Consider the following 25,594-nt stretch of genomic DNA (forward strand, 5'->3'; position numbering starts at 1 on the left):
GCTCTTACCAAAAGCTTATCAAAAGCTTATCAAAAAGCTTTATCAAAAGCTTATCGATAGCTCTTATCAAAAGCTTATCAAATGACCCAACTTTCCAATAAATATTGATATGTTCATGCAAATCTGGTTTTGTTTGTCATCTGAAAACATTAGAAGCTGATGATAACAAGCACTCCATCTGAAAGGTTTTTTAATAACAAAATGAGAGGACATGGCTATTTATTTAAAGGCTGTATGCTAACTGTTCTTTGAAAGATGTAATCCAAGTTGCCATCATTGTGTAAATTAATGTCTTTCCTCAGGGGTGCTCATTGTGCTAATTGTTGCTAATTGTGTTGAAATTTAGCAGTGCTTGACCATAAAGCATGAACAGTCTTTGTAAGCAAGCATCTTTCCATTCCCAAAATGGAAATGTTTTTGCCATTAACTCCTTCAGACATTCTTCAGCAGATGTCTATAAAGTAACTACTCCGTTTTGGGTATTTGCAGCATTACATGCTACGGTAGCATTTGATCTGTTGTGCAAATACAGCACAGAATACAGATTGGAACATTTGCGCAGTCATTCAAACAGCAGTTTATAGTGTAAATATGGATATCTGTAGCTAGCTGTGTCATTTTCTAAGCTTAATAAAACTTTATTATTAATTCACATTTCATAATTGATAATACTGTGTTGTTCTTAATTTAATTTTATTCTTCTTGTGCCAGAGGTGGTCATCCTTACCTGACAGGTCTTGCGGTAGCTGGTGGAGCATACTACCTGGGACTGGAAGGAGCCATCATAGGACCAATTCTACTTTGTATACTTGTGGTAGCTTCCAACATATATAGTGCCATGTTGGTGAGTCCAACAAATTCAGTGCCCACTCCCTCACAAGCAACGTGGCCATTACAGATTTACCGGTGAGCTATAAACCTCTTACTTGTATGCATTATGTTTTTACACAATGCAGTTATGTCTGCATAAGTATAGAGAATGAATGCATGAGTTTTATATAAGAGCATGCATTCACATCTGCATGAGTACTGGAGTATTTGGAGAGGATTCAGCTATCCTATATTCTAGAAATGAAAATTATGGTAAAGTAAAACACTCACTGGAACTTGTATACTTGAAGTGTTTAACATCTCTCAGCCTCTTAGAGAAGGCTGTTTTAGAAAATTCACTGATAGTACTTTTGTGTCTTATAATTTTTATGTTGCTAGTGTGCTAGGAGATGATTGAACACCCTTTTTTTCATGTAAAACTATTTTTATGGATATCTAATAGAGTTCATTGTCCTTAATAAAGGGCCTGCCAGAAAATACTGTATTTTTATGTGTTAATTTACAATACTGCAAAATATAAATAAACATACCTAGATTTTAAAAAACGTGATAATATTCTGTACCATTATGCCATTAAAAGTATGATCCTGTAAATGTCATCACTGAAGTTACTAAATGTGGAATGTAGAAATGCATCTTTAAACTGTACCATTAAAGAATGGGATGAATAAACTCCTAATTGAATAACTAATTACAGTTGAAAATCACATAGTGATGGTGTTAATGACAGTAGCCATTTAAATGTCTCTACTGTCTTATTAAATTATACAGGTTTAACTCATTATACATATATCTTAAAGGGGATTCTCTGCTTGTGAGAAATAATCCTTTGCCTTATTCACATGAATAATGTTGTCTTTCATCTGGGCAGCTTAGGAGAAAAAACACTAATTGGACCTGTCTGTACTCTCTGACTTGTAGAAGTTGCATTCCAAGACTTACCATATATGCCATAGACAGTTTTCCACAATACGCACAAAAATTTGTATGTGTTTGTTTCCTGTTTAATTTGTAGGAAACTGGTTATTTGTAACCACTGGGCAGATTTGAGTCTTACTTTTCACTTTTCTTTCCCACCCCCCTCCCCTGCCCTCAGGTCATCTCGAGAGAGTCCCGAGGAGATGAAACCGTCTTCAGAGTGATGAAGGTGCTGTCCTGCACCTATACAATGTGAGGGAATCGCTGTCTTCTATCTTGAGTTCACAACAGCCATGGCCTTCTGTCCTTTCCCAGCTGTGCCTGGGGGCAGCTCACAGGGAAGCATAGCTTGGGTTTTAGGAGAAAGTATTTCTCAAACATCTGCTGGCCTTACATTATTGTACACTTTGCCTCTTCACGAGAGAATGTCTACTTCCCAAGGCTTTGCATACCAACACACAGTTCAACTATCTTGTTGAAGACTTTGAAGACCTTCTGTCTTCATAAAAAGAATGGTTAAGAGGGACAGGTACATCCACTGGAATCATTATGTTATCTGCTGAAATTACTAACTTAGCTTTTATTTATTGGATTATTTGTCTTATTAAATTGTAGTAGCTTTAAAGAAAGCTGTAATTCCAAAATATTTATTTTTAGTTAATCTGGTGGTGAAAGAAGTGTAAACCACTCATTGTGAAATGAAAGTATAAGTATTTGCTGCTCCTCAAAGTGTTTCTTTATAGGCTTCAACCATCATATGTAACTCATAATAACACTTAAATGTTATCCTCTTATATGCACTGAAATTTAGTGGTTTTGGAGACTGGTCTTTCTAATATCATCCCGAAATGAGTAGAAATGCAAACTGTTAGATGTGGGTTTTCCTCTTACTGAAATAGGAGGACTTGTTTAAATAGTTTAAATCTTGCCCTCATTTGCAGTGAAATCTGATAAGATTTTGCTGCTTACCCACCCTCTCAGTGGAGTCATCTTGTCAACTAAATTTAATCCAAGGCCTTAAGTGTTTTCAGGCAGTAGTAATGTGTGATAGTCATGTGTACTTCCAGTAATAGGAAGAAGTTGAATGGGGATTGTTGGTTTTCAAATGCTGTGGCTAAGTTCAGTTAACTTTTCAAACAAATTTTATTTCCAGAGAGAAAGGGGAGATAGCATAGATTTTGGTTTAGTTTAGTTTGGGGTTTTTTAAGCCTGTAAGCCTCTGGCTAAATGTCTTTCTAAGACATAAGATATATCTTAAGGTATATCTTATTAATAAAGTTCTTAAATTTCTGAAATGAAGTGTTGCCTAGGTCACAGCATGAAATCCTCTAGTGTTTTTCTTCCATACATAATTTTGCTTAAATTGCAGTTTTGGTGACATTTAAGGCCTTTTGTATTGATTGTTGAAATATTTTGACACAATGGATCTTTATAAATGGATCCTTTTTGTAAAAGGGAAGTGGGCTTTTTGGTAGATATTTTTCATAGTTGCACAGCTTTTCCACAAATACAGTGAGGCCCTGGGTACTAAGTAGCAGATGCACTTGCTTAACCAAAGAACCACCTTTCAGTTTCTAGTAACTTCTCTTGAATTTATTTCAGTTTGATTGATAATAAGTTGTACAAAATACAGGCATGCCGTGTATTTATTGACAGTAATGTGATGGATGAAACAAAAATCCATTCTTATCCAGAGATATCTGAGATGTGTGTACAAATAGCTGTCAGTAATAAGATGTTTGTTTTACTTGAGTTGCAGGAGTGCTGATAAATATGGAAGGTTCTTACTTTCATGGTTGTATGTATTTTACATTGTTTCTAAAAATACATTTCCATGGAAAGTGCTTGGAAAGTACTCTGATACTTAGTAAGCAAGAAAGTCCTGCTATAGGTTGGCAATAAACAGGCTGCCTATTAAGACACAAATAGTCTTGCTCCTCAGATTCTCAAAATTTACTGCTGCAATTTTACTGATGAAATTTTGTATTTAAGTAGAATGGTTGAGTGTGCTGTTTGCACTCTTGCAGGTATGTGTTTGAAGGACAGACTCGGGCTTAATTTAGTAGGTTGACTCGAGTTCACTGAAATATGGAAACATCCCATTTACTATTTTAAATTCTGAAAGATCTACACCTTAGTTCCAACTAACTGAATAAGAAGAATGTATTGCTTGAATCAAGTATGTGTCCTGTGGTTTTATTTCCTTGGCTTTTTGGCTCATGAAAAATCTTTAATGAAACATATTTTTATAATTTTTACTGGCTAGGATGGAGGATGATGAAAAGCTTGAAGGTGTCACTAAGTATTCCTGCAACATTCTAACCAGCTTGAATAAGAACACCATTATACTTAGGAAACTTCCTTATTATATCACTTTTTGTTTAGTTCACAGTTTTGCACTGAATTGTTGTGTTCTTGTTGTAGCTTCTTGTAGACAGCATTTAAAGAAGATTAGTAGCAAAAAAAAGAATGTATCTTTAATGTATTTCCAGTTTTCCACTGCACCTCTGTGCTCACTGGTCAAGATATTTTATTGTCCACATTTGCTATCCCGTTTTCTGAGACAATCTTTCATATTCCTATGGTACTCAATATAGTCATTTTAAAGAGTCATATTGTTTGCTTTTAAGATTTCTTCCTTCTCCCCCTTTGCCTGACCACCTTAGATCCAAGAGGAGTCTCTTAGGAAGATTAAAATCATGTTTCAGACACAGTTATCTTCCATAATGGCAAATGAGTAAAATCATCTGAGACGAGACATAGCTATTTTGCAATATTCCTTTCCCAACGCAAAAGAAATTATTTTGTATAGAGAATTCATATCTGCTATAGTCTTGTTAGTTTGCCCTCTTTTAAAATGAGGCTTTGTATTGATGCTTCCTGTTTCAAAGTCAGCTGAGACTCGCCATGAAGAACCATCCATAGTACTGTCGTAGTAAGTGTATCTTTAGGAGCTGATGCTGTGGGCTGTGCCTGATTCAGGAACCAATTATATGGTTCAGTAGTGGTGCAGGGACAGTATATTGCCAAAAAAAAAAAAACCAAAACAAAAAAAAAAAAGAGACAAAACCTCTACCTTCTTAGAATAGAAAATATTCACTGATTGTCACCATGTTTAGAAAAAAACCACAAAACACCACATTATGAAAGAGCGTACTTTGATTATATAGGTTTTGTGTTTAGTAAGTGGCTAATTAACAGCAGAAATAGAAGACCTAGTTCTTGCATATTTAGCAATCTGTATTGTTTTCTGAGAGGACTCAGCCTCTTTAAGAGTGGTTTAGTTTAGATCAGTCTCACATTAATGTGAAAATAATCAAACTGGTCATTTTGACTTCTGGTCACTGTAAAGAGTCTATTCATGGTTATATTTCCTCATCTGCAAAAACAACCTGCGGCTCAATGGGATAAGCTTTTAGTAGATGGCTTGTGGGGTTTGTAAAAAAAACAAAAACAAAAACCAAATATAACCAAATGGCAACAAATCAAACCAAAATCTTACTTTTCTGCAGTTTTCTACAATTTTCTTAGGAGAGACTATCTTCTCCATAATACTTATTGGGAAGAAGTTGATGGCTTTTAGCTGTACTGTAAACACTCATTACAAAAGTAGATATTTACAAAATGTATTTAGTACATGTAGTGTTAAATTTGAAGAAAAAATTTAGAGTTTTGAAGGGAATGCTTGTAGTAATCCAAGACAATGTGGTCTCATGGTATTGTGAAATTCAACTGTGGTGGATTTTTATCATTCTCTTCTAGCAAATCAGGCTTGTTGCGATTAAGTGTAGTGCAAAAACGCTGATGCTGACTGTTTCTGGCACTTGAGTCTGAGTTAGCCTTTCCACCCCTTGCCATACCTTAGCTGAACGTTATTGTGCTGTGGCAGAGTTAGCAGAAGTGACTGTGTGCCAGTTTATAGCCCAGCATGTTAACTTCAAGTCACTGTAAATACTGGCTTAATTGGATGCACAGAGCAACAAACTGCAATGTGCAAGGATCTGGCACACATTCATTTTGCCAGCCTTACTACCATACAGTGGCTTTCAGCAAGGATGTACTGTGACCAGTTGGGAGCAAGAATGACTTATTTTGAAACACTGCTTAAAAAAAATATTAACATCAGAGTAATACGTACAATACACATTTTTCAGAAATTAATTTGCTAAGCATATATCTAACTAATAATGAAGCCAGCAGTCAGATAATTCTGTGCACAATGGTGTGTATGTGCAGTTTATCTCGGGTACACTTAGGCTTGTCTGATTTCAAGGACTATGTGGCTTCTCTCAAGGACTCTGGGGGGGAGGATGCACTGGAGATGTGTATTTTGTCAGTAATTATTGGAATGGGAAATCCATAATATGTTTAATTAAACACAATAAGAAAAAAGCATTGTTCAGGGAAAATTGGATTCTCTTTCCACTCTTATACTTTGGGGGTATCAGCATAACTTCTGAAATAGATGTATGGCTGCAATGTTAAACATCATTTTTCAGAAAACCTGAAAATACGAAACTGAATGAAATTGTTACTCAGTAAAAGCAGCAGCTGAATTGCTGTGCTGCTGATCCCTAGTACTGGCAACAGAATACTGCAAATGGTGCAGCCCTTCCTATGGACCTGATAAAGTAAGGATGGGAAAATACTGTTATTTTACTGAGACTCCATAGCTTTGCATCACTGGCAGAAGATGCTTCCACAACTGCCTTTGTTCAAACATTGTGTTTATATTATATTGACTTGAATTTGTCACTGCAGATAGTGCCACCTCTATTGGATACTACCTCTGGAAATGGCTACAGTTTCCTTCAGAAGGTGTTAAAAGGTGTTTGGATTGGAGTTAGTGTTCATTAGGTTTAATAAGAGAGGTAGCATTCTTCTAGAGATGCTGTTGTTTGCCTTGAAGTTTGCAATTTTACAAGAGAAAATTGATTTCCCAAATAATCTTTGTTGAGTGACAACTGGCATCTCTTAAATCCATGGATACATCAACTTTTTAAACTCAATATATTAACTTGGTTTTCAAAGGGTTTCTTCTTACTATTATTTCTTACATTTTTTGCTGAAGCAAACTTTGGCAATTCCCTTATTTCTATTTCTACAAAACTAGGGTTGTCTAAAACTCTTACAAATTTAAAGGAGGCTTGATCTTTAACCTGGTACCATTTATCTGTCACTTTTACTAAAGTACCTTAGTGCTTTGTGGTAAAATTTTCAAAAATTGCTTTTAAGTGATTGGAGATAAAAAAAAAAAATTAAGTTAAAAAAGCAGCAATGTGGAAACTTAATTTGGTGTTTTGAAACCCGAAACAATGCCAGAAGTGATGAGCATATTCAGGGATTCTACGCTGGATTTTTAAATGTATACATTGGTATGCAGCATTAAATAAATATGAGCAGTCTCTGTCTTATTCAGACTTCAATTGAAATTTTTTACTATCTTTTTTTTTTTTTAATGATATCTGAGAACTAACTTGTGCCTGTAGATAGTGAAAACAAGCAACATTTTCTAGAATGTATGTTTACTTGTTACAGATTGAGGAAGAGCCAAGCAAATACTGGTAGGGTAACTACAACTGTTTTGTTGTTAGTTCATATAAAGTAGAGAAAGGCTGCTAGGAATGCACTGCTGAGAGATTACTGTTTCTGGAAGTATTTGCACACATCCTCTAAAGAGCTGCCAAAATTTATAAGTCGTGAAGTATGTCTTCAGTTCCCCAGACTCTTAATCTCTTCCACACCTCATCTGGTATCTTATTTTGAATATGGTTTAGTACATGAGAGTATTGCTTCATCCCCTTTTGAGAATCAATTCCAGGGCCTGAAGGGCATGCTTTGAATGTCCATACTGAAATAATATGTCCCACTCAGGAAGGAATTGCTAATTGGAAGTAATTGCATCCTTGATCTGCTCTGCATGTGGATGGACTTGGAAAATTATAATTCGTGTTGCATTGAATTAGAGATTATTTTTTGACTATAAGTACTATGTGGTGACACCAAAGCCACCTGAGTGAGAAGCAGGGCATATTTGCTTGCAGCAAGATGCATCTGCAAGCTGATAAAGCAGAGTGAGTGCTCTAGCATCCACATATATATATGTGTGTGTGTGTGTGTGTGAAGAATTTTCATAATGATTTTAAAGCAAAAAGTTGATTTCTTTTCCTGACCTCACTTTTTACCACCAGACTGTCATACACAGTGATCCAATGAGGACCTAAAATCAAAGAAACTTTTCATGGTATTGGTATAGATTAAATGTAAGAGGTATCACAAAGCTAAAAACTAACCACAGAACAAAAGTTCATTAGGCTTAAGAACTGACATCCAGACTGGAAAGGATGACATAAGACTGGAAAAACAAAATCCAAATATTTCACCCACGTTCTGCCAGTCTCAACCTAAAACAGGAGCTTTTTCAAAAAGTGTCAATAATAACTGTTTTTGTGTTGTACATAACTTACTGGCTCTGTAGATCAATGTTTTTAGTTTCTGTCATCTGTCATGACCGGTTTATTCTGCAAGCATACAATTTGTTCAGATTGTTGCCTTTAAAAACAGATTTTCTGTGCTTCAGTGATGGTTGGAAACCAACTTTTTATACCAATAGTTAGGTGCTTACCTATACTTATATATGCTAGCTAGTGTTTGATGTTTTGCTCAGAACACTAGGGAAGGTTGGTTCGGAAGGCAGGGGGTTTTTTTCCTCCTTTGGGAAATTTCACCAAAACAAATCCAAAGAAACTTTAGACATCGAATCCTAAGACTGGCTACACCCTACTTAAACCTAACAGCAGATCTTTTGCATTACAGAGCATGGGTTGTTCTAAAACATGCATTCCTACCCAGGCCCCGTGGGGATTTGGAGCAATAACTTCTATTGTCTGTTGACACAAATTTTGTCTGTAAATGTACATGTGATACATCTTCAGAATGGAACTAATGTTATCAAAACTGGGTTTGGTATAGTACTTGGTTTTGCATGTATAATATTGAAAATATAACCCCTGTGTCCACCTGTGGCAGAATAAAATGTGTAAGTTAAAATTGAGAAGTACTTGTGTAGACTGCAGAGGTATTTAAACTAAATAATTTTGATTGTATGCACCAGTGCTCATCCTAATAAAAATGTTTTTTGTAGCAGGTTTAAGATGCTTTTAACTTAATACTGTATTCACACCACAGTCCTTTGTAAGCACAGAATGGTTAATATATTTTGAAATAAAATGTCGTTAACATAAAGAAAACTGAGTTTGATTTGAATGATGGGCTCTTTGGAATCAGCCACAAAGGCCACAGTTAATCTGATGAAATAAAAGGTTTGCTGGAGCTGGATCTGCAGTCCTTCTATATGACTTATATCACTGAGAGAAGCCGTACTTCTGGGGTTTTTTTCATGTTTTCTGTGGGATAAGGAAGGACAGGTGCCTCAAGAGTAACTACGGGTCAGCTGGCACCTGGCAATTTGCTGCACTGCCTGAGGTAACACAACCACATGTCCAGACCCTACAAAAGCTTGCCTTCGGCAGCTCTAGGTAATTCAAATTACTTCCGTTATGGCTTACTCTCTGAACTGGAAATGGTTGTTTGTTGTCTAAGCAGAATTTTAGATTATTCTATTGACTATAAAGCAAAAGTGGTCAAATTCTCCTTGCGTGACTGCTCACACCTTTTAAAATGAGATATGGCTGATGTTCCAGTTTTCATCCCTCTCAGTGTTCTGTGACCAGACTCATTCCCTTCAAGTAATTCATATAGGAGAGTCAGTTTTAGCTAGTATCTCTTTAGTTTTCTGAAGGGATCAAACCTTGTTTAGTTTAGTGCATACAAGGTGGGGTTTTTTTAGCAGTTGATATTAGTAACGTAATTATGATTTTTTTTTAATTGGAGTGAGTTTTCCAGATGCTCAGAATTCTTTTTAAGTTAGAACCAAGACAAATACATCTGCAATCAGGCAGCCCAAAGCACATGCCCTTCTGTGGGAACTCCTTAGCTCTTATATTTCTTTAGTGATTTTAATGTGCAGATAATAGTGCTTTTATAAAAAGATAATAAGAAATTCTGTTCAATACCCATCGCAGATAAAGTTTTATTATGATGTAGCACAACCTCTTTGCTCAGAGTCAACTATTTCTTCAAAATAGTTCAGAAGGTATATGTCCAATATTTTCTGGGTGGGAGAATAAAGAAAATGGAAGAGTTATCATGCAGACACATATGCAAAAAATGTGCTAATTACCAACATATTTTTGAGCTTGACCGGAGATACAATTTAAAAGATTTCAGTCTTTTGGCTTTACCATTTATAAAATAACAATTGGCATTTTGAGAGAAAATAAACCCTAGACATTCAAATACATCTAATTGACATAAATCCAAACACACAGTGGATGATAACAAAGTTGAAAGCCATTCAGAAAAGCACTGAGATAGTATCTATCTCCTGGTGTGTATAAAATTTCATGCTGCAACTGAATTGTAATATGTAATCATATCAAATGTAAAAAGAATCCAGCTTCTATACCTTTGACTGAAGGATGTTTATACCAGCTGACATAGCTTTGTGTCAAACAATTAACAGTTTTTGTCTACCGTCCCAAATCAGAAGTTACTCTGTGCTAGCTACTTTTCACAAGGAAGTTCATATTTCACATCAGTACAAGTAGTTCCTTTTTTTTCTTCTTTATATGAGGTAATCCTTGATATTAGAATATTAATGCTGCAGTTATCTGTGCTGTGATGGGCCCTGACAACTTCTTTGAGGATCCAGTTCCCTGAATTTCTGAGCATGCACACTTGCTCAGTGTTTTGGTCAGTTTGGTAGGTGCATGATGGTTTAAGGAAGAGGTAAGAAAAGCGTTTAGCAGGTGTGCAATGGTAGGAAACAGCTAATTCATGGCTCCACTGAACTAAAGATGGGGGTGTTCCTGGAAATTACAACCTGTGTAATTATATAAGGGTGAAACTGTCTGCCTCAAGCAAATAAAACCCTAACTGTTCTAGGTTCTCCAGAGCACTCTCCTGTAATATGTTACATGGGTATCTGCTGTCCTGGAGCAGAGGAGATGGATAGGAGCCATGCATGGAAGCAGCAAGAGTTACTGAAAGCTGCTCATGTAGATATTGTCCTCATTGTCACCCCATCTGAAACTGTTTGTGGCCATATGCCACAGAGCTTGGTCTGCTTGGCAGGAATACTGTGTCAGTCCCCTGTGCAATGCCTAACCAAAATTAAGCACACCAGATTCTTCCACTGTTTCTACACCATTCTTTGTGTAGTAGTAATAGCTGTAAAAAATCTCCATCTATTCCCTCAGCTAATTCCTCCTCCCTTCAGTGTAACGTGGTTTTAAACACTGAAGGTACTTGCAATGCATGCAGGTGAAAGCTTGGGTCCAAGTATGTACCAAGAACTGTGTGGGGTGGTATTTGTGGGTTTTGTTTGTTTTTTTTCTTTGCAGACCTACAGCCATGCACACATTTGCATGCCCAATTCACAGGTGGAATCGAATCCTTGTGCCTTACATAACTAAAACAGGCTCTTTGCTTTGATTTTACCTTTCTTACCAGAATCTAATCTTTTTTTTAAATAAAAAATAAAACCAAGATTATCTTGAGCAAACACCTGCTTTTGTTTACTTTAGAAGACAAACAGCAGAGAGAAGATCATTGTGATAAAACTTTGAGAACCTTTGGGGCTTTCATAATTTTTTGATGAGTATCTTTCAGCTGAAGTTGTCTGACAGATTTTACGGAAAATCATACATTATCTTGCTTAGCCTGACTTAAACCCTTCTTTTTTTTAATGGGAGAGAAAAAGTTTAAGAGTTTTACATTATTTTACTCGGCACATCCTTTTTAAAGCACTGCTGTTGCTGACTACACACTTTGATTTCTCAGAGAACTGTAGAGAAGTCAGGTTGCAGGCTTTGCACCTTATGTTTCTCAGTTTTCCTAAGAAAAAAATTTCATTCTCAGGGCCATGAATGTAATTGGGCTTGTTTAGGAAAGGTATACTTTAGTAATTTCGGTTTGTTTGAACTTATCATAGAATCATATCCTAAATTAGAAGGGACCCACAAGAATCATCAAAGCCCAACTCCTGGCCCTTCACAGGACCAACCCCAAGAATCACACCATGTGCCTGAGAGTATCATCCAAATGCTTCTTGAATTCTGTCAGGCTTGGTGCTGTGACCACTGCCCCTGGGAGCCTGTTCCAGTGCCCAATGATCTTCTGGGTGAAAAACCTTTTCTGATATTCAGCCTAAACCTCCCCTAACTCAGCTTCATGCCATTTCCTCGAGTCCTGTCACTGGTCATGAAAGTGAAGAGATCAGTGTCTGCCCCTCTGCTTTGCCTCGTGAAGATGTGGAAAACTGCAATGAGGTCTCCCCTCAGTCTCCTCCAGGGTGAAGAAACCCTCCAGACCCTTCACCAGTTCAGCAGTTTCTTGGGACATTCACACTTGTGTTGGTGAGTTAAATTTGCTGCCCCCAGTCTGAGATTACAGATTGAAAGGCTGAGAGCATTTGATATGGAGATTTAGACATTAATCAATAACTAATGGTACAAACAGCTTAATGATCACCAGATTAACAAGAAGCACTGTGGCAAAGAAGCATTTCCGTATAATTCTATTCTACATCTGTTTTACCAACAGAGGTAACTACCCTGTCACAGTTTAAATAATTGGTCTTTTCTAAGATGCTGCAGTCAATGAGTTGTAATGATTAATATATATAAAATTACTATTTAAGGGAGTATATCCAGGTATGTTTATCAAGCTAGAGGGATTTTAAAAAAAAGACCTACCCTCTGTAGCTTTAGAACTCAAATTAATGGTGGCAAACTTAGAAAATGGCAGTTCCACCAGCCAGAACCATCCCAGGGATTTTGTCATTGGTGATTTGAAGGCTTTTATACTAGATGTTGAGATGACACATGTCAAGCTGTTACCAAACAGTGTGCACATACAGGTTACAAGCCTGTGGATGTCCAAAAAAAGAACCAAACAGTTGAATAATATTGATTGACAGTTAAAGGATAACTTGATTATTTTATATTTGCTGGTTGGAAGTCAGCTGCAGGGTTTTTTTGTGACAATAGGGATATCAGTCTTGCAGTGAGAACAATATGAAACTGCAAGAGGACTATGTGATGTGGATTTCTGTTATAAGATTTTGCTTAAATGTGATGTATTTCAAGAAAACCCCAAAACCAGTCTGTGCAATTCAGAAAGGGAATCTAGATCTGATTTTTATCAAAGCAAATAGTTGCTTAGATCTATGTCAAAGAAAGGTCCTAAAAAATCATCTTCCCCTGAGACGTTCTGGAACTTTTTCTTGGTCAAGACTGTTCAGTTCTACTCAATTCAACCAGGTTAAAGTCACAGCTTCCTCTTCAGATATCTGATGGAAAGCCTAAAACCAGTATATATTCTCTTCATGTCAGGTTTTCTTTAGATATTTTTTTAAGTTAATAATCTACAGACTTTTTCAAACAAATCCTCTTTTGTGAAGACCAAAGGCTACTGGCTTTTGTCAAATGCTGTTTTTGCTGAAGACATTCAAGAACTGAGTCAGTGACAGGGGAATTCAGCAGCTTACACACTGGGAATGTCAAGCATTTTCTTGTGCTTCTCAATGGTTTGTAACTGGCATGTAATAAGTTATTTCTTTGCTTTATGAAATACCGTTAGTAGGTAAGTGTAATTAGACTGTCATTACTGTACTATTGCAATGGTGGTTATTCTACTCCCATTTTTCAATACATCCTAACAAACCATAAACTGCCTGTACACTGTAAAGCCTATTTCTTCATGGAGGTTTAAACTGCAGACTTTTTTTGCCTCAAAGATGAAATAAATTTGATTTTCTCTTTGGAGTATTGCCAATGAGTCCTATATGTTTTCCTAGCCATATTTACCTGGGAAAGTGTCAGCTGATTTGAACTCTCTGCTTATCATCACCACTGGTTTACAAGCATTAAAAACCTTGCCTTCAAAGCACTTCTGCTCTCTTATGAGAACAAATGAATGTCCTGTGGTGACAAAAGCTTCTGATATATTTAATTTTCTAGTCAGAATGAACTACCTTGCCCTAGTACTTAGTAAATAGTGAAACAGAAATTTCTCAGTATCTGTACAAGAACATCAGATATGCCTGTGCCTTTTCAAATATCACTATTCTCTTTCTCTCTCAGGAATAAATATTTAAAGAAAATTATTCTGAGTTTAAGTTCTCCCAGCTGGAAGAAATTCACCATGGCCATAGAGCAAAGACAGCTGCTTCTTCCTAGATACTGCGGCTTGTTTTCCGTGTCCTATCTTTCAAAATAGAAGTGCTCTGTATTAAATATAATAAAATGAAATTCAATTAAAATACAAAAAACTATGACTAAACTTTAATGATGAAGGGGATTCCTGTCTTCTGAGCAGTCATTCACATGACAAGTCTTGCCTAAGGGAATCCTTTCATTTTGATTGACTGTGAAGAATTGTGTTGATCTAGTAGGCTCCTGTAAGCCTGGACAAACACCATGTCAAAATAACATCAAGATTAAAAAATTGATAACACACATGAAACTAAATGGATTATAAAATAGTCAAGTGACTGTAGAAATAATAAATGAGAATACTTGTTCTAGAAAGCTTTGTGGTAGGTTCCTGTGAAAAACTGTTCTTGGTCTATCATAATATTGTTGAGGTATTTCAAGATAGGAAGAAACATTGTAACTATTTGAAGGTTAAATGTAATAATTGTCAGCATTTGCAATTTCTGAGAAATCTTGGTTACTTATCAAACTGGTTTCATTCTAACAATGTATATATTAATAGAGCCAGATGCAAGGCAATGCATTCAGAATTATGAGGATTATATTTTGGATGCCAATCCCCTTAAAGCGTTTAGTGTTCAGTTTAAACATCTAACAGGATGAAAACTAGTGGTGTTGGATGAAGATTTTAAAAAAATCATCCTATTTTAAAACAAATCATTCCATAAGTGGCTGGCTGATGATTCAGAATCACCAGCCCTTGTTCCTGCCAGAGACTTTAACCTACCGGATGTCTGCTGGGAACACAGCAGAGAGGAAGCAGTCCAGAAGGGTCCTGGATTGTGTGTAAGATAACTTCCTGACACAGCTGGTAAATGAGCTTACCAGGACTGAGGCCCTGCTAGATCTGCAGTTTGCAAAGAGAGAAGGGCTAGTGGGAGATGTGGTGGTTGGAGGCTGTCGGGGGTACAGTGACCATGAAATGAGAGTTTTCAATACTCAGCGAAAAGGAGAGGCATCAAAAAAACCTCTACCCTGGACTTCCAGAAGGTTGACTTTGGTTTATTCAGGACATTGATTCAGAAAGTTCCTTGGGAAGCAGCCCTTAAAAACAAAGGGGCCCGGGAAGGCTGGACATACTTTAAGAAAGAAATCTTGAAGGCGCAGGAGCAGGCTGTCCCTATGTGCCTAAAGATAAGCTGGCAGTGAAGAAGACTAGACTTACTGAGCAGGGAGCTTTTGCAGGAACTCATGCTAAAAAAGAGGGTGAATCACCTTAGGAAAAGAGGCTGGCAACTCAGGAAGCGTTTAAGGATGTCGTTAGGTCATGCAGAAAGAAAATTAGGGAGGCAAAAGCTCAGTTAGAACTTAACCCAGTCACCTCTGTAAAGGATAATAAAAGGTGTTTTTGTAAATACATTAATAGCAAAAGGAGAGCCAAGGAAAACTTCTATTTTTTATTGGACATGGGGGGGAATATAGTCACCCAAGACGAGGAAAAGGCTGAGGTATTTAACACCTTCTTTTCCTCATTCTTCAACAGTGAGATTTGTTATCCTCAGGACAACTGACCTCCTGAGCTGGTAGAGAGAGATGGGGAACAGATTGGACCCCCTATAATCCAGGAGGAAGCAGTTAGTGACATACTGCGCTACTTAGATGCTCACAAGTCTATGGGACTGAATGGGATTCATCCAAGGGTACTGAGGGGTACTAGAAGGGCTGGAAGGAAGATCCAGGAAACTACAGGCTTGCAGCCTGATCTAGGTGCCCAGCAGGGTTATAGAGTAGATCATCTTGAGTACAATCACAGAGCACCTACAGGACAACCAAGGGATCAGACCCAACCTTAGAAAAGGCAGGTTTTGCCTGACCAACCTGGTCTTTTATAACCAAGGGACCTGCTTAGTGGATGAGGGAAGGCTGTGGATGTGGTCTATCTGGACCTCAGCAAAGCCTATGATACTGTCTCCCACAGCATTCTCCTGAAAAAGCTGGCAGCCCACGGCTTGGACAGGGGCACTCTGTGCTGGGTTAGGAACTGGCTGGAGGGCCGGGCCCAGAGAGTGGTGGTGAACGGGGCTGCATCCAGTTGGCAGCCGGTCACTAGTGGTGTTCCCCAGGGATCAGTGCTGGGCCCAGTCCTGTTTAATATCTTAACTGATGATCTGGATGAGGGGATTGAGTGTACTATTAGCAAATTCATGGACGATACCAAGTTGGGTTGAGGTGTCGATCTGCTGGAGGGTAGGAATGCTCTGCAGTGGGACTTGGACAGGCTGGATTGATAGGCTGAGACCAAAGGTGTGAGGTTCAACAGGACCAGGTGCCAGGTTCCTACACTTTGGCCACAACAACCCCATGCAGCGCTATAGGCTGGGCACAGAGTGGCTGGGGAGCAGCCAGGCAGAAAGTGGTCTGGGGTACTGATGGACAGCAGGCTGAACATGAGCCAGCAGTGTGCCCAGGTGGCCAAGAAGGCCAATGGCACCCGGCCTATATCTGGAATAGTGTGGCCAGCAGGATCAGGGAAGTGATTCTTCCTCTGTGCTCAGCGCTGGTGAGGCCACACCTGGAGAACTGTGTGCAGTTCTGGGCCCCTCAGTTCAGGAAGGATATTGAGGTGCTGGAGCAGGTCCAGAGAAGGGCAACGAAGCTGGTGAAGAGTCTGGAGAGCACTTCCTACGAAGAGTGGCTGAGGGAGCTGGGGGTGTTTATCCTGGAGAAGAGGAGGCTCAGGGGTGACCTTATCACACTCTACAACTACCTGAAGAGAGGTTGTATCAAGGAGGGGGTTGGCCTCTTCTCCCAGGCAACCAGCGACAGGACAAGAGGACAGAGTCTTAAGCAGCACCGGGGGAGGTTTAGGTTGGACATTAGAAAGAATTTCTTTGCAGAAAAGTTGATTAGATATTGGAATGGGCTGCCCAGGGAGGTGATGGAGTCACCATCCCTGGAGGTGTTTAAGAAATTATTGGATGTGGCACTTGGTGCCATGGTCTAGTTGACATGGTGGTGTTGGGTCATATGTTGGACTCAATGATCTCAGAGGTCTTTTCCAATGTAATTGAGTCTGTGATTCTGTGAATTATGATCCTTGGATCTGTAAAAAAGATAGCACCAGGTATGTCTATGGCAATAATAGAATTGAGAAAATAATCGGGCTAGTCCTGAGGCTCTTGCACTGAAAAGGATGTTGAGTAGTAAAAAAAGTTCTGAAATGAGAAAAGAGTAATTCAGTCCTGGCAATTTTTCCTACTAATGTGAGATTAAAGAAACTTCATCCTTGGAGTTTAGCCAAGAAAGAGGTTATTGACATTGGATTGATCAAACTCTAAGGAAAAGCAAATTGAAAAATCAAATGGGCCTACTTTCAAGTAGGAAAAATTGTCAATATCAGATGGCTGGAAATTTATTCCAAGCAAATTTGGACCAGAATTAAAGCATGTCTTTTAACACTAATTAATCAATGGAAAAAATCTAACTCATGAAGCTATTAATCATCATTGAGGATTTAAAATCACTTGTTACACAATATAGGACAAATGAGATTCTGAATGAAAGAAATCCTATGGTCTCTGTTTTATAGGTTGGAAAATAAGGCCTAGAAGAATAATTTTATCACAAAATTCTGTGAACACTTAGAATAAGGAATGTTTCATTCAGCTAAGCTCCCTTTTGTATTTAAAGCAGCCATAGCTGTCTGAAAAGATAAGCAAGTACTGCTGTCTTGCCAGCTGTGAGATCAGCATCTGAAATTTCAAGATAATTTGTTACATGCTACTGATCTCTGACCTTTAATGTATCATTTAATTATAACACAAAAATGGTGGCTGCACAAGGGCATTTTTACTGGGGATTTAGGAATGGAACTGGGTTCATGAGTCATGCTGAAGCCAGATAAATTTTTCAGCTCTGCATGGTTTTACTTTGATGTTATCTTGTTGACTTTTATGTTTTCCAAAGAAATACCTGTGATGTTGAATGAAAAAACATTCTGGGGGTTTCGTCTTGTTTTCAAAAAAAACGATGCCTTGCCTTGATCTCTCATAACAGTAACATTTGCTGCTTGAGGTGCTTGAAAATGCTGTCAAGTTTTCTGGTTTGCTTAGGTGCTGCTCCATTTTCTTCCAGAGTCAGTACCTTTTCTGGAATGGCACGTGGTCACTATCTATCCTCCAAGTATTAATTGCTCTTTAGTGAAGGAGCAATCTAATTCATAGTGTTTTAGTGTACCTTGTAGCTTTACTGAGTCGGTAAAAGTATAGAAAAGTCCCACTGGCACTGACTGGTTTTTTTTGCTGGCTTTGTTTTTTAATACCTATGAAATCCAGTTCAGAAGATGAACTGGGTAAACAGTTGCTGGCTGCAGCCTCTTTATCACAGTTAAGTGATACTGAGGCATTGGTTCTATTTTTATAAAGAGACAGACCATTTTCATGTACTGTTTTCTCATGACTAATTTTTATCTTTAAAACCATTTCCCCCCTCATAATAAAAAAACCAAACAACCTAAACCAAACCAAACCAAAAAACTAGTGGAATATTTTTGCTGATGCATGGAGTCCTTTGTAGAAAAAGATGGATATTCCTAATGCTAGACAGTTCTTTTTCTTTTGCTTCTTTCCAGAGTATCATACTTGGTTGGGTATCTTGTTAATAGCAGATCTCAGCCTATTGAGAAGCAGGAGACTGTGGTTAAGTGTTTATTATTCACAGATAAAATGAGGAAGTGAGAAATTCTTGGTGGGATAAACAGCGTTGATGTAACAGCTTTCATTACAAACAGTGGGAGATTAATCAGATACTTCAGAGGCATCAGAGTCAAACCCATATACTAAGTGATTTTGAAAAATCCCACTCTGCATAGTTTACTTTGAAGATGGAGGAAGCCAGTGGCGCAGCAGTAGAAGGGATCAGGGATTTCGTATTCCTGTGTGCTCTACCTGTACACAGAATACATCATGCATCTGCTACATCTATGCATACCTGCCACCACCAAAGCTGCCTTATCTGAAACAGACTTCGGGATGTTACCTTGCCAGCAGACAACCTGGGTTTATGTAAAGATGAAGCTGAGTGATGTGGGTCGATGTCTTACATGGGGGAAGGAGCCCTATAGGTGTAACTGGATGAAGCTATGCCTCAGGTGGGATCCACAGGAAGGGAAATACTGGAGGAGTGAGGCTGCATGTGGGGTGAGAGCATGTGGCTGCCTCCTAGCTGCCTGTTTCCTGGTGGCATTCCACTCTGTGACGCAGGAGCAGCCTGTGGGAAGTGGCCACCCCCCTCCTGTACCTGGTCTGTAGCCATCTTTTGACTCAGTGGGCACCCTCGTAACTTTTCCGTGGGCTTGTTTAAAGTTCACGCCAATTGTAAACTTTTGGATCTTCTTTGTTGCCCATGGCAGATTGGAGTTACAGCTGCCTCTTCCCTGCTGAAAGGCTAAAAAACAATCATGGTTCTGGCAGTGTTGCTGTGTCATCGTTTCCTCAGACTCTCTCACACTTAAAGTTTTGGGCTCTCATTCTGACCACTGAGGGTGTTAATTGTCTTTTGGGTTTCATTCCACTTTTTCTTTCCAGGCAACCCTTTGCTTTATTGTGCCAGCTATTATAAAATATTGACAAGCAAGGGAAACTTGGTTTTGCTTGTTACTATATGTCTATGCAGAGACACAGAGTAGGAGCACAGGCTAAAGGTCAGATCTGGCAAGGGAATTGGGATTTATATGCCCAATATCATAACTTCTATGATTAACTGTGGAGTTTGTTTTAATCCTCGAGGAAACTAAAGTGTGTAGGATTGCTGTTTTTATTATTGTGTTCCCCAAAATCTGGTTTCAGATAAGCCTAGAAGCCTATCATCTTGGCAGAGCTGAGCAACTCAGTAACAGACACACACCTGAGCTGTCTCGAACTAGATAACTAGATGTTGTTCCTCTGCTTCTGTGAGCTGCACATACTCTCAGTAAAACTACTCTGCATGTTTGAATTTGGGCTCTTGGCACAATGGAGAACTTACTGCCTCTGTATTGTAAAGCACAGCCAATATAAGCATTCTATATGGGATATTTTTCCCCTTTTAAGTTAGCCTGGTGGCTTAAATACTAATTGGGAATGCAACATCAGCTTACTCTTCTTCCTGAAAGCAGCCTGTGTGGAAGAGGATCCTAATTCCTTGCTGCTACTCTGGTAGTGACTTCATGTGAAGTAAGTGAATTTATTTTTATACCTAGGCTAGAGGCTGCTGCTCACTCAGATATTTGAATATTCAGTGTGCAAGAGAACAGCTTCAGTTGAGGAAAGAAATCACCATTCCAGCTCTAGATGGGTAAAGCAATGAGAAGGAAAGTGTAATGTTTTAGTGTCTTAGGCAGAAAAGAGTATTGAACCCTCTTAGGCAGATGTTCAAACATTTGATAATTTGGTAAAAACTGGCTGGATGCAACCCTCGTCATTTTGGCTGCTCGTTAAGAAAAGAATTATTCCTTGCTCGTTTCCGTCAGAAACATACTTTTGGGAGAAGGTCCCACACTTCTTGTCCTAAGGCAGTGGTCCCCCAACAGTGCCAACATAGGCACCAATGAATATGAACGTAAAACACATCTTTGCCATAAATGCCCAGCAAGTAGTGCTCAGAGTATTGTTGTCTGTGTGGGAGGAGAATGGAAGGAAAAAAACCCTGAGGGTATGATTCTGAATTCTGTAGGACTTGTCCACTTAACTTGTCATTTCCAGAACATCTACCTAGTAGGTTCCTGAATGGGTTAGAACTTCATGAAATGCAGGCACTGCTGTTTGAATTATAACCATTTCTCCAAAAAGCGAAGGCATCTTAGTATTGGCTGTGTAGTATACACCATTTTCATGGAGGAGTAAACCATCTTACAACAGGGTGAGAGGGCCCAGTTAAAAATTAAGATCTACTTGGCAGCTTACATTATAGAAACTTGTCAAGATTTTTGTGCTTAGCAGATTCTGATGTTCCTGTTTGCTGCTGTGCTGATGATCATGCTATTTCTAAGAGCTGCAGTTCTTTAGAAAAATTATCATTTTGCAAAGAATTTTGGTGTTTTAGAATGAAGTTTTAATTAAAACAGGAAGTGAAACCATAGAAAAATAGCATAAAATGAAAATGCAAACATTCCCCACCTGACATGGTAAATTAAAAATATAGTTTTCCTGAAAACTAGAGTTGCTTTCACCTGTCATTGACCAAGTTTCAAAAAATTTTTTTCCCAATATTGAGCAATATTTGCATTGAATCCATAATTATCACTTGAATATTCCTCATCAGTTATCTGAAATGTTTGCTGGGAATTGTCATGTTCCTGTAGGGGGAAAAAATCCATTAACAACTTCTGAGACAAGGATTACTTATGGAAAATTTTTGGTTGTCCCAGGTTCATAGGATATGTGAGAATAACCAAAGAAGTCCAGCAGAGAAAAATTTACTGCTGGTGAGTTATGTGGCACACCAGATTAAAATATAAATTTCATCTTATCTTCAACAACAGATAAAAGATGTGGAAGAATGTTTTCTTAGCAGGCTTCTCATTTCACATTTTATGAAGCAAAAAGTGAAAACTCTCATTGACTATGCTCTGAAAAGTCCTTTCTGATAAGGAAGATCCTAGGGATTGTGCTGGGTCCGTTGACCTTCAGGGTACTTTGTATGTTCTTATGGTGACTCCATTAGGGGAATGTTCCTGTAGACACAATACCAGCCCCAAGCAACTTTACTTATATCTTTATTGCTATAGTGGGTGGTGACCATGGGAGAGATGCTCTGTATGCAGCTTCATACTTAGAGGACAGTCTAAATCAGACTCTGAAGAAAGAAGTTTCAAGACTCTATGCTTTCTTTACTCCACCCTGATAATTTTGACCTGGACTAAGATTGTGTGGTCAGGAGAGAGTTAAAGTATGCTGGTAAAGAATGTGGTGAGCAGTAGGGAGGAACACCTACCTATTATGAACACACAAATTCATTCAAGAATACCTTCCTTTTCAGAACAGCCTGGAACAGCAGCTTAAATAAGTATTTAAGTTAACTGCTAAAAAAATATAGGAATTAAATATGAATAGTTATGTGTGTTACATGGAGTTACTTGTAAGCAAAATTGTAGGCACAGCAGATGATGAGTGCCATGGTTGATATGAAAGAGTGTAACATGATTGATTATAGAAATCTGTATTTGAGAAATAGGCACAGACTTCAATAAATAAAAACAGGTACAAGTGATATCATAAGAATTCTCTTAAGGCTTGTGTTTAACATGCACAGTCCTTACTGCCAGTCAATATTGCCACTTTCTGATAATGTTAAGCAAATTAGTTTGCAACTGTGGTATATTTTTCTTCTTAAAAGAACAGTGCTTCTGGGGAGAACAACATCATCTTGTAAGGGAAAACATACTAGATCAGCAAGCAACAAATAGGCTTTGAACTTTGTAAATGGAAGCGTTTTTGCATAAAGACACTGTTACTGATCCTTTCCTTAGCTTAGAAATAGATAATTAAAAAAAAAAAAAAAAAACAGAATTAGAATGTACTGTTTGTTGTAGTAGTTTACCAAGATAGGATTTTCCAAGTCTTCTATATATTTGATATACTTCTTTAATCCAAAAGCTTTTGTAAAACAGGATCTCAGTAGTGACCTTAGAAAATAAAGTAGTTCCTTTGGTTCAGGAGAAGTGTGTTTTGCAAAACTGGTCTATTTGCACCGTTAAAACAAACAGTGACTCCCAGGGAAAAGATCCTGATTTGCAGTGCATTTATCTAATTACCCGCTGTGGTGTGATAAATTGTATTATCTTTCTAATGTGTACTGTAAGTACCTTGGGAGAGATGTGTTGTATTTGCATATATTACAGTTTTATCTCATTGACACTTGATAAATAATAACAATCTCATGATCTTCAGAGTCAGCAGATAGTTTCATCCTGGGAACAGCTTAGTATCAGGTGCAATACTGGCTAACACTTAAGCCAACAGTACTGGAGAAACTGCTACTTCCAGTGGATTATTTCAGAATTTAGTATGCAATGCTGCCAACAGACTTCACTGTTGTAAAGTAAGGCTGTTATTTCTTGGAGAAAGTATCTATTGATTGGTTTTCTCTTAGCTAGAGCTTGGAAGTCTGTGTTGTCTGATGCATAATTAACATCTGAAAACAAAGGTAATTTGAAAGCTTTAGCATTAAACAGATAATGCTGGCATGCATTTGAATAATTTTTTATTTCTTGTCTTAATAAAAATATTTAAAAAATCGAAACTATGGCTGTCAAGTTTATAATGTAGCTGGCAGCTATTCAGTCTATTCTTATACAATTTTTCATAAATTTTCCCTTGACAGCTGAACATTTCTACCTCAAGTGTACATTTTTTCATAGAAAATATGACACTGCTGCCAGTTTCATTCTGAAGTCTGCCAGAGAAAGGGTACTTAGATGTTGAAGTTTCCATTGGATTTTCAGGTGTTGCTGTAACATTTTGCTGCTCTGTTTTATGTTGTCTGTCTTGTCTTTGGCCAAAGGAAAGGAAAAGCTACAAAGGAGAGCAGGCACTCAAACTGCTTGGTAGGCGTTTTTGAAATGGTATAGGAAAGTTTAATTCTGAGTAGTGTACTACCTAGTTACCTTTGGAGAGCTTAGCTACATCTCAAGGAAGACAAGTGAGGAATCCATAGGCTATAGATGAGTCAGAGCGTGATTGCATGTGTCCAAATGTGATTTAGTTGGATCTATAAAATGAAAATACAAAGACAACATTGACTGCATGTTTATTTGTATCCTTGAAGAAATATCCACTTGAGACAACAGTGGTCTTCAGCCACTGCATTTCCTAACCTTGAGCAGAGCTCTGGCCTATGCTTGAGCCTATCAGTAGGGGAGAAGTTCTTGTGCAGGTGGGTAGTGCAGCTCTTTGCTTTAGTTACAGGCTACAGGTTTCTGCTTTTGTCTCTATCAATTTAGGCTGCAGAGAACTGCTGTAGCTGCAGAGGTCTCAACCTGTTTAATGGCAGGGTTTTAGATGGAGGGTGCAGGGACAGAGATATTTGCCGTTTTCCACAGTCTCTCAGTCCAGTTAACATGGAGATGTCTGATAGTCACAGTCACACTGTCAAGGCCAAGCGTTCAGGCTTGGGACTGAGATACAACAGTTCTACCTGCTTCTTTGTATGGTCTTAGCCCAGGGCAAATGCAAGGGAAGTTGATTTAATAAAGTGTGTCTCAGTAGAGTTGCCTTACCTTGCCTTTTCCCTGGTATGAGAACATGCCCATCAGCTATTTTTAGTGCTTATAGGACGCATGGTAACTTGGTTGCATGTTCGAGTGTCACCTCTGGAAAAGATAGGGGAAAAAATAAATCTTGCATGTGTAGCAAAGCACAGAAATATACTAAAACTTGACATTTTAATTTCTATTTTATCAGGAATAATGGTGAAAAGTTAAGAAATTACTGGATTTACTTTGTAATAGTGAGGTTTTAAAAGTGTAGAAGTTTCAAATGTCTGACTTGTCTAAGTACTGTTTGCAATGCACCCTATGAAGGGTAAATGCTGTTATTTCGAAAGTATATGATATGCCCTGTGAGAGCTGACTTAGAGCTGCTAAGATATCCTTTGTGTATGATAGTCTTGAGGTCTCAGTAATGTTTCCAGAAAAGATGAAATGCAGCCTGTACTTCAGCAAAGGGATGTTCTGAAGTCCAGGAGAAAGGGGAGCCCAACTGAATTACATGTTAATTTGTCTTGGTTTCCCCTTGCCTCTCCTACTACAAGAGATCTAAGGACAACAGTGATGAGATGGGGTTTTTTTGCATTCTTAGCAGTGACATAAATATGAAAATGTTTTATAAATATTACATATGTTTATCCAAAATAATAGTTAAAGCAATTTTCTATATTGGATGCGCACGTAGCTGGAGAGCAGTGTCGAAGGAATAGCATAGCCATTCTGTATTTGTGCCTGCATTGCAGAAAGACTAAAGAATTTATTCAGCTTTAGCTGAAAAATCTTAAGTGAAAATTACATCTGTGTGTTTGTCAAACATCTGCAAATTTTTCCGTTTTGGTTGAACACAGCTAGTGCCTCCCACTGGTTATTTGCAATCATCCCTCTGAGTCAGTGTCATGAAGAGCTGAGATTTTTAGAACATAGGCATGCCATTTGCTATTGTGGAACTAATACTGAGTCACATACTGCCTGATGAAATGTCAACTAGAAGGTACTTCAGGCTGAAAAACCGCGCAAAAGCAGTTCTCCAGTACAAAAACCAAAACCAAACCAAGCAAACAAAGAAAAAAAGTATCCCAAAACATTTCGTGCCACACTTTTGTGAACAGATTGAATGGATTTTCTACAAGATTGTGTGGAAGAAAACCAAATTACTGTTCAATATGTCTGTCATGAAGAGTTAAACTTCCTTTAGAAATTGTTTTTTTATACAAGTGTGAAGTATAGTTAAGGCTAAGAAACACACTAGTTTTTTTATTTAAAGACATTTTTTCTCTTAGTGTAAAAGAATTTGGTGCATTTTCCCTATTTAGATACAACGTGA

At 38.0% G+C, this 25,594-nt stretch overlaps 1 protein-coding gene across 3 annotated transcripts in view; it reads left to right on the forward strand.

Annotated features, from left to right (window-relative positions):
- TMEM245 (transmembrane protein 245) overlaps positions 1 to 8,999 on the forward strand; it is an 81,732-nt gene extending 72,733 nt beyond the window's left edge. For all 3 annotated transcript variants that reach the window (XM_064660046.1, XM_064660049.1, XM_064660050.1), the window contains 2 exons: positions 712 to 906; positions 1,928 to 8,999. In XM_064660046.1, coding sequence (XP_064516116.1) covers positions 712 to 906; positions 1,928 to 1,973 — 241 coding nt within the window. In that variant the 3' untranslated portion in view covers positions 1,974 to 8,999. The remainder of the gene's footprint in view (positions 1 to 711; positions 907 to 1,927) is intronic.
- The last annotated feature ends 16,595 nt before the right edge of the window (positions 9,000 to 25,594 follow it).

Source organism: Pseudopipra pipra, chromosome 1 (genome assembly GCF_036250125.1).
Source record: "Pseudopipra pipra isolate bDixPip1 chromosome 1, bDixPip1.hap1, whole genome shotgun sequence".
In the NCBI taxonomy this organism is placed as follows: domain Eukaryota; kingdom Metazoa; phylum Chordata; class Aves; order Passeriformes; family Pipridae; genus Pseudopipra; species Pseudopipra pipra.